We start from the raw sequence: 15,808 nt of genomic DNA on the forward strand, positions 1-15,808 counted from the left end.
CATAACTATCATGATATCCCTGAGTAACCCTGGTTGTTGTTGTTGTTGTTGTTCCTGCATACTATCCTAGCAAATGAAAAACAGATCAAACGGTTAGAAGTATGTGTGGGTCTTTACTATTGGATGTATATAACTTTAATATCATCCTAGTCCAGGTATATCCCAGGCAGGGTGATTTCAGTTTTTTCCTAACCCATAAATATGCTCATCTGGGTACACAGGACCACACTCCCATGAGTAGGTCTCCCAACAAGTTGCATTCTGCAGGACTCTAGACCTGTCTGCATCTCTGGTTCATGACCGAGGGTACCTAAAGGTTGATCTTCCTACACCAGGAATACACTCATTCCCAGCCTTCACTTCTTCTTGAGCTAAGACGGTAGGTGGTGCAGCACAGATGCCTGTGTGTCTGAACCCTTGGTCCCCAGCGGGCAGTGCTGCATGAAGTGCTGCGGAACCTTAGACAATGGGGCCTCTCCAGAGGACGTGCGTCCCTGGAAGCTGGGCCTTGCCCAGTCACACTTCCTGTGTGCTCTCTGCTTCCTGCTCTGCCAAGATGCTAGGGGGTGAGAGCCCCACCCGGATGCTCACTCTGGCACACGCAGAGCTGCTGCTGTGCCTTATCCTCTCTGATGGATTATATCCCCTCAGACTTAGGCCCAGCAGACCCCGTAAGCTGCTTCATTTTGGGTTATTTCGGTACAGCAGAAAGAAACAAAATTACAATCCTGGGATTCCACTTTTGAGTTTGTTTTTCTTTTTAATGAATTCTCAGAGGCAACAAGAGGAGAAAAATCATTAAAAAATCAGTTCAGGCTGTGGCCTTCTGAGGAGGAGGGGTGACATCATGTGACCTTTACTTTAGTGTGGAAATAAAATCTACATGAAGCACAGCGTTCATTTTCTCTGGGGGGGGGGGGAGCCGAGATGGAAAGTTAGAGACAAAGGAAGAAAAATGCCAAAACTCAAACCTCAGACTATTAATGACATCTGTAAAAATTAATCAAGTTGCTTGCATGCTTTTGAACACATTAACTTAGGGAAGAGCGATGTATGAGCTTGGCTCGCTAGGAAACAAGAAAAAGATGCCAGCATTTTTCTCAGAAATGATGTTTGTTAATATTTCTTCATTTTATAGAATTATTATAGCATTCATAGGCAGCAACTGGAAGAAACAGCACACCACAAATGACTTTGATTTGTAAAATGTGTAGAGCAGGGGAGAGAGAGAGAGAGAGAGAGAGAGAGAGAGAGAGAGAGAGAGAGAGAGAGAGAGAGAGAGAGAGAGAGAGAGCAGGGTTGCATGTTGATCCATGACTTTTGGGTAGATCTGACATTGGTCTGTTTTTTATTACTGACCAGAAAACCTTTTCTCAAGATTTTTACAGTGACAGGGAGGGAAAAGACAGATTTGTTCTCCAGAAAAATCAGAGAACCCATAGTGCTAAGAGTTACAACATTTTCCCTTGGAACATGGGATCAGTGAAGAACTTAATGAAAACGATGGCCTGTTGTTATTAACTCTTAGGTGGGCCTCCTACTGTTCTAGGTGTTTCCCGGTGCTGCCTAGCAATGATTTCACACCAAATCTATCGCTTAATGCTGGGCAATCTCCACATCCCACCCCCCCCCTTTTTCTTCAGTATGATTAAACCCAGGGCCTTATAAGCATGCTAGACAAGAGTCTACCACTTAGCTACATCTCCAGCCCCTCATCATTTTTTAAAAAATTTAATACAATAGGAAATGGATGAACTTTAAACCTCCCAGTAGAATTGAATTCTCATCTGGAAGAAACAAAACTAGAGCCTTCTTTCATATCACACATGCATGGCTTAAGCATGTGTGCCTTCCTTCATATCACACACATATGGTTTAAGCATGTGTGCCTTCCTTCATATCACACATCCGTGGCTTAAGTATCTGAGCCTTCCTTCATATCACACACATATGGCTTAATCATGTGAGCCTTCCTTCATATCATACATGTATGGGTTAAGCATGCATCCAAACCTTAAGAGCAAAAATGGCAGTGTGTTAAGGTGTGTCTAGAGTCACAGAATCCCAGGAGGGACAAGAAGCCAATGGATACAAGAAAAAGATGGACGAAGCCAACTACCTAAAGTGACAAGCAATGATCCGGATGATATGTTTATCATGAACAGAAGAGAAAGATAATGGTATGAAAGAAATACTGGTCATAATGTGACACAAATCTTCCCCAATGAAGGTTAAAAACAAAAACAAAAGAAACCAAACTACTCATTAGAAAAATGGACAGACCCCCCTCTGGCAGAGGCGGTGCAGATGGTTAGCAGATGGCTGCTCAACAAGAAAGAGTAGGTCTCCTTTAAAGATGTGATCCTTGGTAGGCTGACAGTCGGCTATTAAACATAGCGAGGGAGGGATGGAGCTAGTGTAGAACTAGGAGACTAGGTCAGCGGGAGCAGTGAGAGGCTGAGTCTGATTAAAACACATCATACCTATGAAATTCTCAAAAATTAATAAACTAGATTTCCAAGAGGAGTTAGGGGAGGGGTGAGTATGATCAAAAATTGCCTGAAATTCTCAGAGTTAATAAAAAACATTCTAAAATATCATCATATGAAAAAGAAAAAAATAGGCAGAGAAATTAGAAATGTATAGAATGATCTGGAAAAGGCCATTATAAAATAGTTTAGAACTCACCACTAGTGCAAATAATTTCAAAAATGAGATAAAGCTGCCCCCATTATGTTGCCAAAGCTCACCCAGATGTAACTCTGATGATGGCAGGAGATGCTTTTATTAAGCTACTATTTTACCTCAAGAAGTTCATGTAGATTATCTCATTTAATATTCACAGAAATGTTGAAAAGTACTCTTTTTAAAAAAAAATTTAAGTTAAGGAAAAGCTTATCCACCAAGTGGTAGGGCCAAGATCTAATCCGTGCATCTGACTCCCAGAGCTTGAACGCTGTCAACATGCCCAGGGCTGATAGAGGAGCCAGGAGCTGGGCATGCTCACACATGGCCTTCAGAGAGAGTAATGTGGCAATCAATCTTTTCTTCATTTTTCAAGCAGGGTTGCATGGCCTTGAAATTGCTCTGCAGAGCCATATGACTGGATGGATCTTTCTTGCTTGTTTTGCCAAGGGCTGAGGTTACAGTGTACTACTACCATGCTCAGTTTAATTTAAAAACTCATTCCCTTTGGCCCACTATTAAACCAGAAACCAGAAACCATTTGGAAATTTTACCTTTCAAAAATTTTTACCTGTAAAACTACATGGGCTCAGCAGTGTTTTCATCTCTGTGTTACTACTACTACCTTCCTGGTAGCCCAGGCTTGCCTGAAATTTATCATATAGCCCAGGCTTGCCGTCTCAGAATTTAGTCTTCCCATCTGTTTTCATCTGTGTGTTTACTACTGAAAAGAATGCTTTTTTAGATTTACTTATTTTTTGCATATGAGTGTTTGATGATATACAGGTTTGTGTACCACATGCACTCTTGGTGTTTAGAGAGGCCAGAAGCAGGGAATGTCCGATCCCTTGAAACTGGAGTTATAGACGGGTGTGAGTTGTCATGTGGGTGCTGGAACTGAGCGCAGACCTTCTGCAAGAGGTCTATTAACCCATGCTATTAACCACTGAGTCCTCTCCCTGTCTTCTTGGTTTTTCAACTTTTTTATTTGTACATTTTACTTTTAATAATTAATATTGTATTTTAATTCGTTTCTATCACTTTTGATTTATAATGTGCCTTGTGTGAAGGTCGGGGGACCTGGTTCTCTCCTTCTACTATCTGGAGCCTGGGGCTTGAGCTCAGGTTATCAGCCTTGGCAGCGGGTGTCTGCCCACTGAACCATCTCACAGCCTCACGTTCGGATATACCCAGCTCATCTTCCTCACCCATTAACCTCAGCCAGCCAATCATGTCCTCACTTGCCTAAAACCCACCTGACCAAGTCTGTTTATCCACCAGGAGGACCACACTGACCCTGTCATGTCACCCACCGTGACTGAGTTTTCTGCTTCGAGAGGATAGAGTGGCTCTTGGCAACCACCTTCTTACAGTTTCTATAGTGTGTGCTCTGTTTCCTGCCTAATGCCTGTGTTCATTGTGACGAACTTCTGCCTTCAGCAGTTCCACAAAGCATGAGACTTGCAACTTTGTGTTTTCCGAATTTGAAACATTGTAACTACACACAGTGCGGCTTCAGCGGCATGTTTCCACGGATTCTAAGTTTTCCACTCTAAATACCTCCCATTTGCCATCACAAGTTCGTTGACCCTTAACCATTCTGTTGTGCCTTAAAATTTAGAAATGTATTGGGTATCCAATCAAATCAGATTGATTCCTAACCTGGCATTATGTTAAATCAACATGATTGAATTCTATGATATTTGCTGAGATTCCAACTATGGGGCAGAATTCATACAGCTATCTCATCTGTTCAGCATTCTCCAGCCTGGAAACAGCCCAGCTGATCAAGCTCAACTGCATCATTCAGATTCTCACATCTAAATTTTTTTTTTTAATTTGTTTTTGAGACAGAACCTTTTTGGTAGCCTGAAATTTATCATACAGCCCAGGCTGACTCAGAACTTAGTCCTCCCATCTGTCTCCTGTGTGCTGGAATTATGGGTGTGAACCCACAGCTTGCTCTCCAAACCAAACCCTTTTGCTTGATCAGTTTCCACATGTCATATGTCAAAATCTCCTCTTGTAATGATAAAATTGTCTTTCAGTCTTTGTTTTAAAGCACCAGGTTGTAAATGTGTGTGTGTGTGTGTGTGTATGTGTGTGCACGTATGGGGAAATAATATCTATTTTATTCATATATAAACACACACACACAATGTTAACTACAGCAGAGTGTTTTGTTAGCACTGTGACAATAATACTTCGAAAGTCCATTACCTGAAGTGAGGCTTAATTCACTACAGGGAATAGTGTATAGCCACCAAGTACAAGAAGTTGCTATTATTGGGGTGGGGTGGGGTGGGGTGGGGTGGGGCTGTGCTGTACCACATGACTAGTTGTTGGCTTTGTTGTGCTATTTCTATTCAACACCACAAAATCCCTATTTATGAAAACATATCAATGACTTTGAGTTTGAACTAAGATCATGGATACCAGGTCCTCCAGGATCCTGGAGGATCCGATAAGGCGGCTGTGGATTTATCTTCTATGGCAGCTGCTCTACTTTGGTAACTTCTGTGGGTCTAGGAAGAAAGTGAAGCAAACAGGGAAATTGCTTAAAAGACTCAAGTGGTGCAGTAACATGGTTTGCATGTGTTTAGGAGTTTTGCTGTGTGGTGAAAAATTAAAGCCAGGAAGGCTCTCAGGTAGAAGGAATAAACTCATCATTTGAAAATGATATCGTCGATAATGAATGAAACCTGGGCTTTGTAAACTGGGGTGTGACGTCAAGGAGACTCCAACCATATTCTACTTTCTGCCTTGGGCAACCAGAAGAAACTAGTGGCAGACAGGGACAGTGCACGGTGGAAGTTGCATTGACATTTGGGGAGATGAAAGGGGTGGAGCCTAAATGCATATGACTTCTCCCTTTGACTCTCAAAGGTCATGGAGTGAATTCTGGGCACAGCCTGGCATCCCTGCCCCCTCCCTTCCTCTCTGCTCTCTTGGGTCCTTGCCTTTCCCCTCCTTTCTCTTCATCCTCATCTGCCCTGTTCCAGCAGGTGCCATCAAAGCTGTGTCAGACCAAGGGGAGGGTTTAGTGATGACCAGATATGACATAAATTAATAATTGATATATATCTTTATTATGCACAGATAAAAGAATTAAAACTGTGGTTATCAAAACTATACCTCTAAGCAGGTTCACAAAGACCATGGATCAGAGGGAAGGTTACAGCAGGGGTGTTCAAACTGGCCACAGGGATTTCCCAGGGTATGGTTTTACCCTCGTAGATGAAAAACAGTAACAAAATCAGGCTCACTCAGGAAAAACCAGAATAGAGTATTGCATTTGGAAACTGATAATAGTCCTTCCTAGAAAAATGTCTGTCAGTTTAATGAACGAACCCCCAGATAAAACAAACAGGATAAAAAAAAAAAGTTTGTATACACGACTCACCCGACAAATGTGCTCTGTTAATACAACCAGCAGTACGCGCATCATTCAAACCATGAGGTAGTTACAGTACAAAAAGACAGGCACGCGCCTGCGCACCCCACACACTCAGGCAAGCCTGCGGAGAACACACGCAGGAAATGGATTTACAATCTCATTACCAGACAAGCAAAAGGCCATTTTATGTTTAGGAAAAAATTGCTACATGACCAACTCAGGCAGAAGAAAGATCTCCGACCTTTGAAAATGCAGCGGTAACACCACGTGAATAGCTGTAGTGCCTTGCACAGACAGTCCTGCCTTAAACTGGGGCAGTCCAGCATGGTTTCAGCATCAACAAGACAAAATGGCCCCTGTGGCCACTGGTGTGGCCTGCAGACACAACACAAGACTTTGCAGGTGGAAATGGGTTCAGCCAGACTATAACAACAGTCTTAAGGAAACTTGTAGAATATGTTATGAAAGTAAGGCTTATACATTGTATTAAATCTGTGAAGGGTGAAGCAGTCAGAAACACTGTAACAAGAGCTGGGCGGAGACACCCAAGCTTTAGCTTCAGGAATACCAAAGGACATTCACTTTCCAATATGGGGTCAGATTTCTCGAGCTGAATAATATTTCTGATAATGAGATCCAAGGAAATAAAAGCTTTTTTCTCTTTTCTTTCTCTCTTTAAAAAAAAAAAGTCTTTTGGTTTGCATCTTATAAATTTGTAAGTTAATTTAAGATTATTTATAAAGTCATTGGCAATGTAGTATCTCTCTCAAAAATATACATTTAAATATATTACAAAAAAAATTTTAACCACATCCATCTAAGAAATCTTTTAATATCTTCCCATAGCTAATTTTCTCTTTAATATGATGGAAAAGATTTTTCTTTTTAAAATCAAAGAATGAACTGATTAGAAGAATTCACAGTAACTGAAATTAAACATTTCATAAGGAGTAACTTAAATTTCTCTAAAATATTTAAATATATCTTTATACAGAATTTTTGTAGTAAAATATAGCTATAACTGATTTAAAGACTCTAGTCTTCCTTGAAGACATCTTTAAACATTTTTTTATACATAGAATATACTTATCAGTTACATTCGGCTGAAGGTTAGGCAAAGCGCATTATTTTTAAACACAGGTAGCATCATCCAGGTCCTCCACAATGACACCTTCATGTTAAAAACCAATGAACTAAAGAAAAGTATTTCTCTAGTCTCTAACCATCTTGTATTCGTGTGGAAAATCTGAAGTATTTTCAATGTATCTATGCATCAGTTGGAGGCCCTCAGCCCTAAAGATATCTGCTTTGGTTCAAATTTTCCCAATTGAATAGAAGCTGGGCCACTCTCTTCAGTCGGACGAGGGCTCATCGACTGAGATTGTCCGTATCCCTTCACATGCTGTTTCTACCAGCAACACTTCAACGTTGAAGTTTTCATTCATGAAGGTCTGGACACAACTGCCTGACTGAAAAGGCAGTGGGCTTTGCTCATGGCTATTTCAGGTTAGGATCTAGCTTGTTCTACTTATGGAATCTTAAGTTGGGGGGCGGGGAGGGACTCTGGAAAATTGGTATTATTTAATTTGCAGCAGATCTAGCATGGAGAATCCCCTCTGGGGTTCAGTTTTAACACTGAAGTGTCACTGAGCTCAGCAACTGTCAAGAGTGGCATCACCTTATTCTGCTGAAGAAGTTCACCTGAAACTCCCTGTCTCTGCATCATCTGAGGCAGCACTGGTGACATCATCAGATGGCCCAGGGCTCTCTAGGCTTCTCTACAGGCTCATCAGAAAGGCTGATGGTTGGAGTCAATATAATCTACCACATATAACTCAGGTTCCGACTCTGGAAGCATAGGACATTTTTAAGGAGGAAGTGGTTGTCTCTCCAATGTGCTGGGTGTTCTGCATTTGTGCCTGTATGACCATACACAGGCATTACCTTGCTAATAATCCCTTCGCTTACCACTGAACCCCACCTGCCTGATGTTTAAGTATGATTAGGACAGAATGTTAGAGACAGGCACAAATCTGATGTTCCACGCTCTCCCCTGAAAGGAGAAACAAACCTGGCTTTAAGGTACTTTTGGAGTTGGTGTGCTTGTGTGGAGTATCAGGAGTCAGCGTTCATTTTGGCCCAAGAGAGGAATGTTGCTTTGGCAAGTGACAGGCTCCCAAGGCTAGCAAGCTACACAGGGGACCGTGTAGGGCGTGGCAGGTCAGGAGTGGGCATCCAGAGCGAGATGCAGATTGGCTATGGAGGGAGCATTTCTCCTATTTTACATCTTGGTTCAGCTAGAATCCCTGGCTGTCTCTCCCTGGCTCTACGCTCTAGCTGACATCCCTTCACCATCTCCTTTACTCTGTAAAACATACGACCCCAAATGATGGATGTTTGGACACCTGGACAAAGCAGCATTAAAAAAAAAAAAAAAACAAGAACAAAAACTGGCATATGTTTCACATTGAAACCCCCATCCTGCGAGGGGCTGGCGGGGAAGGCCACCAGCTTAGCTTTCGTGTGACAGATGTCCAGGGTCACATTTACGTGGGCCGTGGTAAGGAAGGGGTGGGTAGAGCAGGCTGTCTGTATACTGAAATCCACTCTCTCTTTTCAGGGAACCCAGATCAAGCCTTCTGAGTCTGGACACCCAGCATTGGCATCGGGCCCTGCCCCGGCGGTGGCAGGCATCCGTCTGTCCACCTAGGCAGCGGCGTCCGTCTGTCCACCTAGGCCGTGCTGCTGCTAGAGCAGGGAGTGCTCTGAGTGCTCCCTATGCTGTGGGCGGCGCTGCTGTTCTCCGAGGCTGGTGGCGAGGTAGGGACTTGCTGCCTTCGTGCTGTCTCCCCTGCAGTTAAGAAAGACATGTCACATAGTGGAATCTGAGGAGGAATGTGTCCCCCACACGGACACCCTTTTCTTTAACATGTTACCTGATGCTTTTCTCAATTAGAGGCAGGAGCAGCTGGAGCAGCCCAGGCTGACTGGAGGGCCTTGTGCTTTAAGGTTTTGTTTTGGTTGGTTGGGTTTTTTTTTTTTTTTTTTTTTTGGTTTGTTATTGTTTTTATAAGCCAATAAGAGTGTTTTCTGTATGGCCAGTTGTGGCTAGGATCTCTGGTGGCTCGTGACAATTTCTCTGGATTCTAGAACCTACAACTCTCAAAGCATCACCAGTATCTGCTAGCTAGGGGTGAATCTTCTGACACCGTGAAACTGCAGAACCATCTCACAAGTTCATGACCAAGTTCAAGACCGAGTTGTAAAGTTAACCACAAATCAACATAACAATGTTCTAAGTATGTCTATAATTGTTTTATTGGCCTATCTCTTTTTGTGCTAGGGATGAGATCTAGGATTTTGCACAGGCTGGGCATAAGCCACATATCACAGTCCCTTTTGCTTGAATGCCTTGTTAAACACCGACCCGGCTAGTGACTTTGAGAGCTTGCCCTGGCCACAGCACAACAGCTTTGTATGCCCAGCATGAAACCCACCAGAGAAGTACGACTAGGAAGGGGGCTGAGGGGGAGGGGGCTGAGAGGAGAGGGGGCTGGGGTCACTGCCAAGGGAAAACCCTTTGGGGCAAGGAGCTCAAACACATGGGACCTGCACTGGTTGCCCGAGAAGTACCTCTTTGCATTTGAGGCTCTCTGTTGAGTTCAGTGTGAGCATGTCCTGACACATTAAATGCCCCACTTGTCATTACACACCCTGCTGCATTACAGCTCCACCCGCTCTTTGTGCCAAGTGTGCAATGCTCTGGAGAGGGAGGAAAGCTCGGGTCACACATGGTTTGCATTTAACTGTGTGAGAGGCCCTATGGTTAGCTAGTCTCTTCCGTGAAACTGGCCTTAAAAAAAAAAGACTCTAGGTAGAGGAGAGTGGTGGGAGCTGCTGCCCCAATACCCCCTTAGCTGTCCCCACCACCACCGACGTGGGAAGCCCCCAGCAGGACAGGTCTGTTTATGAGTTAGGCCCTCTCTTTCCTGTCATGCTGAAATACACATCTATCAGCCAGAGATAAGCAACCCTCCCTTCTGCTTCATTAAAACACAACACTGCATCAGCTAGCACAGGCTCTGACCTCTGAACCAGCTCAGGAACCAGAGGCCTATACTTCCACTGCCTTCCTGGGGCCCCCTCAAAGATCTCTGCCAAACGCAGTTCTGCAAAAGGCAGCCCCGGCTCCTGCCCGGGTCAGGTTTCAGCTTTCCCTGACACAGCTCTGTAGGCTTCTGCATCCACCTCAGAGCACCTGGGGCCATTGCATGCATTTGGCTTGCTCTAATTATTTTTTCTTCTGGGATTGGAGGGGGAGAAAGGAAGGCATCAGTATTCCCAAGGAGCAGGCAAGTCAGAGTGTCTTCTCCCCTGCAGGATTTTGGATCTTCCTCAGCACTGCCCCCTTCAAATGTGTATGTAACCACGGGGGAGAAGTAACACTCTGCCAAAAATTCACTGTCTCATAAATGGGAGATCATTTCTAGAAAATAATCTAATCTTTTTTCTTCCTTTCCCCTCCCCCTCTGTTTATCTCCCCTGTCTCTTCTGTGTTTGAACCCAGCGCCTTGGATATGATAGGCCCTACCTGAGTTTATATTCCCATATATTTCCAGCCCTTAACTATTCTGATGTACACACAGACACACACACACACACACACACACAACACTTTACCACTCACATGTTAATCCGTTCTCAGTTGAATCCTCCTGTAGCCCATTAGAAGGCTATGGTGGCCATACATAAGCTTGCTTATTTGTTTGTTTGTTTATCCAGAGCTAGAGGCCTTGAACTTGGCTAGGTAAACACTCTGAGTTAAATCCCTTATCTCTGAGCCTCACTAAAAGAACAACCTCTCCCCTTTTAAATCAAGGGCACACTGGTCTAAAGGGAGGTTCCTCTCATCCCTTTGGGCTCTGCTGGCCTTGTGAGCTCTGTGTCTAGTGGATGAGGCAGGATGGCCCTGCTCCTCCGGGGCAGCATGCTCATGTTTATCTCTTCTAGAACAGGACAATGCTTGATGAGTCAAAGCTCAGGAAAAATGTCAGCAGTGTGTCCTGCCCAGGAAGTCTGAAGATTTGCTTCCTGGGAAGTGTCTCTTTGCTGTGTCAGCATATTTTAATACCCATTAGAAAAAGCTCTCATAACTTTCAGAGTCTTGGAAGCTCTTGTCTTGCTAATGTAAAACCCTGGAGAGAGAGAGACAGAGACACACAGAGCGAGACAGACACACATACACACACAGAGACAGACAGACAGAGACAGGCAGACAGAGAGAGAGAGAGAGCCCATACTCAAAATAGTGGGGCATGCCCTGAGGTGGACGAGTCATACTAACCTATTACCCTATTACTCTTACTGACTTTGGTTCAGCGCAAGAGAATCCGTCAGGGAACCTGTTTGTAACGAATCCTGGAGCAGGCTGCAGGCTGGCTATCTGGACTAGATGAATCTGTGAGCTCTGCGTGCAAGGGAGAGACTCTGCCTCAATATATAAAGTATAAAGGTATAAGCCTGTCATAGAGGGCTCAAAAGCGTAGGCGACTGAGACACCAGACAACGAAGGAAGAGGAGGTGCCTAGGGTCTTCATACTCTAGTGGAGTAGATCCCACTGCTGCACTAGAAGCAATATGGCTCCCCTGAGTTTCCTCTGTCCCTTGCAAGACTGGAACCTGCCTGTCATTATCCAGGAAGAAGAGGTCATGCATCCTTTCCAGACCTTGAGGGTACTGGAAACACCCAGTCCAAGACACCACAGCTGAGTTCAAGGTGCTGCTGAGGAGGTATGACACACTTGGGCTCAGCTGATGACGGGCTCAGCCTCACACCTACTGAAGCAGAGTGGCCTCGGTCCTCTCGTGACAGCCCACATGTTTGTTCCCTCTGGAACATGACACGTGTTTGATTATCCACACTTAGGAAAAGTGTCAGTACTGTGCCCTGCCCTGGAAGTTTGAATATTTCTTTTCTCATGTTGCTATGTCAGCACTTTTTATTAATTTTTTTTTTTTTTTTTTTTTAAGGCAAGACCTATACTGTGCAGGTAGGAAACAGGAAGGTCTGTTTCAGGAAAAATCCTATGAGCTCAGAGGAAAGATGCAGGGGTGACCCTGGAGCTCATCCATAAAACAGCCCTCTCAACACACCCTATGGAATTTTGCATGACTACAGCCTCCATATTCGTAACTACTCCTGTATTATTTTCAGATAGATAACCCAGGCACAGGGGGAGAAGAGAACTTTAAAAAACAAACAAACAAAGGAAAGGAAAATTATAGTTCTTAGAATTAAAAAAAAATCACGGCAGGATTCTAGGTAACTGAAAGAGATGAAGCAGAGGGCTGGTTAGGTTCATCTTTCAAATAATTCATATAGTGAGAGAATACAGGAAACAGGGGTGAGAAAGGACAGAGAAAAGAAAAACTGACTGACACATGCCTGTCACCTTAGCACTTAGGAGTCTAAGACAGGAGGACCACAAGTTTGAGGCCAGTTTGGACCACATAGTGAGTTCAAAGCCAACATAGGTTGTGCTGAGATACTCTATATCACCCTACACACACACACACACACACACACACACACACACACATACACACACACACACACACACACCAATTAAGAAAGAGGGACGGAAAGAACGATGGATGGTTTTTTTAGGCTGAAAGCCCAATTAATTCCCAGCACAAAAATATGAAAACACCCCTAAATCAAGGGATGTTATTATTATAAAGATGATTCCAGAAAGGAAAGTCAGGTCACAAGTGGAGAGAATTAGAAAGATAAATCTAAGCAGTCTCAAACCCTCAGCAGCAATCTTTGAGCTAGAGAAAAACACGAGGGGCACTTTCAAAATTCCAAGGGATCATTTATAATCTAACAGAGGATAGCATGTTTGTCAAGCAAGTGTTTTTATAACATGGGGATATTTCAGACTCATGGTATAAAGGGAACACGTATCTCCCATGTCCCCTTTAAACCAAGAAGAAGGAAGGCGTGGGATGCATGGCCTAAGGCATCCCTGACCCAAAGAAAAGCGCTGGAAAACTCCACACTGGAGGCAAAAGAGACAGTTTGCAGTGGGACAAGTTGGACAGGTCCAGCTGGCTTAAAACCTGTTTTATTTTTAAGAGTGGAGGAGGAGAGTGAGCCTATGCGTGTGAGTAGCTGCTGGGCATCGAAGCTGGGAATCGAACCCGGGTTCTGTGAAGTACTCTTGTGGAAGAAAATGGATGGCATTGGGGTGTGTGTGTGTGTGTGTGTGTCAGGAGGTCATAACAGCTGGCAGTCAGTAGACAAACTGATGATAAATGCCTAGAAAACTAAGCTAGTGGGAGATGGGATACAGAGAAATGCTGCTTATCTTTGGAAAAACCTAAACGCATGGGGGAGAGGTAATAGAGCTATCACACCGAATGGCTAAATTGTGATCGGCGTGTGTGTGTGTGTGTGTGTGTGTGTGTGTGTGTGTGAATGTGTATCCAACCAAGACTTTAGTGTGGTTCTACCAGAGCAGTAGCGGTTCTCAACCTGTGGATCGAATGACCCTGTCCCAGGGTTGCAGGCCAGATAGCCTGCATATCAGATATTTATACTATGATTCGTAACAGTAGTAAAATTTCAGTTATGAAGTAGCAACAAAAATAATTTTAAGGCTTGGGGTCACCACAGCATGAGGAGCTGTAGCATCGGGAAGACCCTCACAGCATGAGGGTCGCAGCTTTGCTCCAGAAAACAACAGATGTCAACACACCTACGACTCTGGGACCTGTGTCACAGAAACCTTGGACCAGAACCACACCTACCCCCAACCATCTCTCCTCTGTTCACAGTGAGACAGGGTTTTAAAATAGGGTTCTCCAAACAGAATTAATAGAGCCCAAAGGCAGTTATCTCATTGTACCTGGTGTTGCAATAAGACAGAGTAGGAACCCTATCTTTTTAGACTAAAAGTTATTCCAGGAACATAAGTGTCAAGATTCAAATCTGTGACTTGGGGTGTGCCTTGGAAAGGCTGGAGAACGTGAGCAGAGGGAGTCATCCAAATGAGGGGTTGTTCTGGACACAGAGGCAGAGCACCCTGAACCCCCAAATATACCATATAAGGTCTGAGTTCCACAGTTAGCTTATTGTGGAAATTAAAGGACTGAGTCGGTGTTTGGATGTCCGGCTCTGCTTGCTGGCCACAGCATTCTGACCATCCCTGTTCATCTAAACTTGCTGCTGGTTGATCCACGTCAGAGACTAACTGGGCTCTGGACTGAGCCCTCTTTGTGTTTATTTGGTACTAAGATTAATTTTGAGCTGTGCCTAAGATTAGCTGGGGACCACAACTTTGACTGAAAAGCCACTTTGGAGCAGAATCATGAGCAACGACAAGAGCTTAAGCCAAACGACAGCATCCATAGGTCTTTTGGTTTCTGAGTCAGCACAAATACAAACTGTGTGCTGGAAGGGCCTTTTGTTTGTCTCTAAGTTGTGTGCAAACTTTATTTTTGTATTAACGGTACTTTCAGCTTCCCTCTGGGGCTTTTGTTTGGATGACAGAGGGTGAGGTACAACCACCTCCGACTTCAGTGAGGAGCAGGGCACAACACTCAGGCTTTGTCCTCTATCAACTTGATGCTTGGCTTTGGACAAATCTGGGGTTGCCAGAGGGATCTCAGTGGGGCCTGCTTCCACAGTGAGTATCATTTGGTAACCCTGTATTATGCCTGGCCTGGCTTCCTAGCCCAAGACGGACCATGTGGGTTTCAGGATCGGTTCTAAGACCCAAGCCAGCCAGTGACTGAGTACACACATGGAAAACATCTGTGAGTGACCAGCCCCACATAAAATCCTCAGGGCTACAGTCTTCCTGGAGTACTTTCAAGTTTATTCCCAGTAGACAATGTAGGCTGCCAAGTGCCCTAGAACCTCCTCCATGCAGGAGGCTGGAAAAAGTTGCAAAGAACTATTAGTTTGAGATCTAAACATGTCAGTATTGCTGTGATAAAAGTATTTACTCCAAAATTCTACTCTGCTAAAAGCTGACCCTTCGGGTTCTTTTCTGAACTTTTGCATGGGGAAAACTTCTTCAAATGACTCACAGGCATTTATATGACGCTCAGAACCACCACCCCACTTAGGCCTTCGTTTTCTCTGACATGAAACACATTTCCCTGGAGTTGCTGGTTAGGAACCGACTCTTGAGGACTTAGAGCTCCATTATTATTAAACTCTCTTAAGCTTTTGCCACTACGTTGGCTTTCACAAGGTAGATGACTTCCTAGGCCTGGTGTAGGTCTGCTGCTGTTTGTGGCCCGATCTAAAATACTTTGTTACAAGGTGTAGCATTTGAAGTGAAAAGAGAGTCAGAACCTTTAGCTAGCAAACACGTTGGTGTCATACTTTTCTCAAGAGTTTGAGGCTCTGTCTAGCAACCAGCAGAAAACATGGGAGCTGGGAATGAGCGCCTGCTGCCCAAGCATAATGGCTGGGGTATAGAATTTCCCAGAACTTATGTAAAGTCCAGGGAAGGCTGATGGCTAACTGTAATCTTAAGGCTTCGGGAGTCGAAGACAGGATTATTGGGGCAACTCTGTATTCACCAAAAGAACATCAAAGCGGGAAGGTGAGATGGGAGAGGACACCTTTAACTTTTTTTTGTTTCACTTTTTATATTTTTTTAGTCATAAAAATATATTTTGAAATTTAAACTTTGTAAAATAGGAGAATCT

General features: G+C 44.0%; 1 protein-coding gene across 1 annotated transcript in view; it reads right to left on the reverse strand.

Moving 5' to 3' along the window:
* Nucleotides 1-5,751: 5,751 nt before the first annotated feature.
* The window catches only part of Tgfbr3 (transforming growth factor beta receptor 3), a 179,813-nt gene continuing 169,756 nt past the window's right edge, over nt 5,752-15,808 (reverse strand). The window contains exon 17 of the mRNA XM_021163025.3: nt 5,752-8,933. Within this exon, the coding sequence (XP_021018684.1) occupies nt 8,815-8,933 (119 nt within the window). The 3' untranslated portion in view covers nt 5,752-8,814. The remainder of the gene's footprint in view (nt 8,934-15,808) is intronic.

Source organism: Mus caroli, unplaced genomic scaffold, assembly GCF_978045245.1.
Source record: "Mus caroli unplaced genomic scaffold, Mus_caroli_1 scaffold_4, whole genome shotgun sequence".
Taxonomy (NCBI): domain Eukaryota; kingdom Metazoa; phylum Chordata; class Mammalia; order Rodentia; family Muridae; genus Mus; species Mus caroli.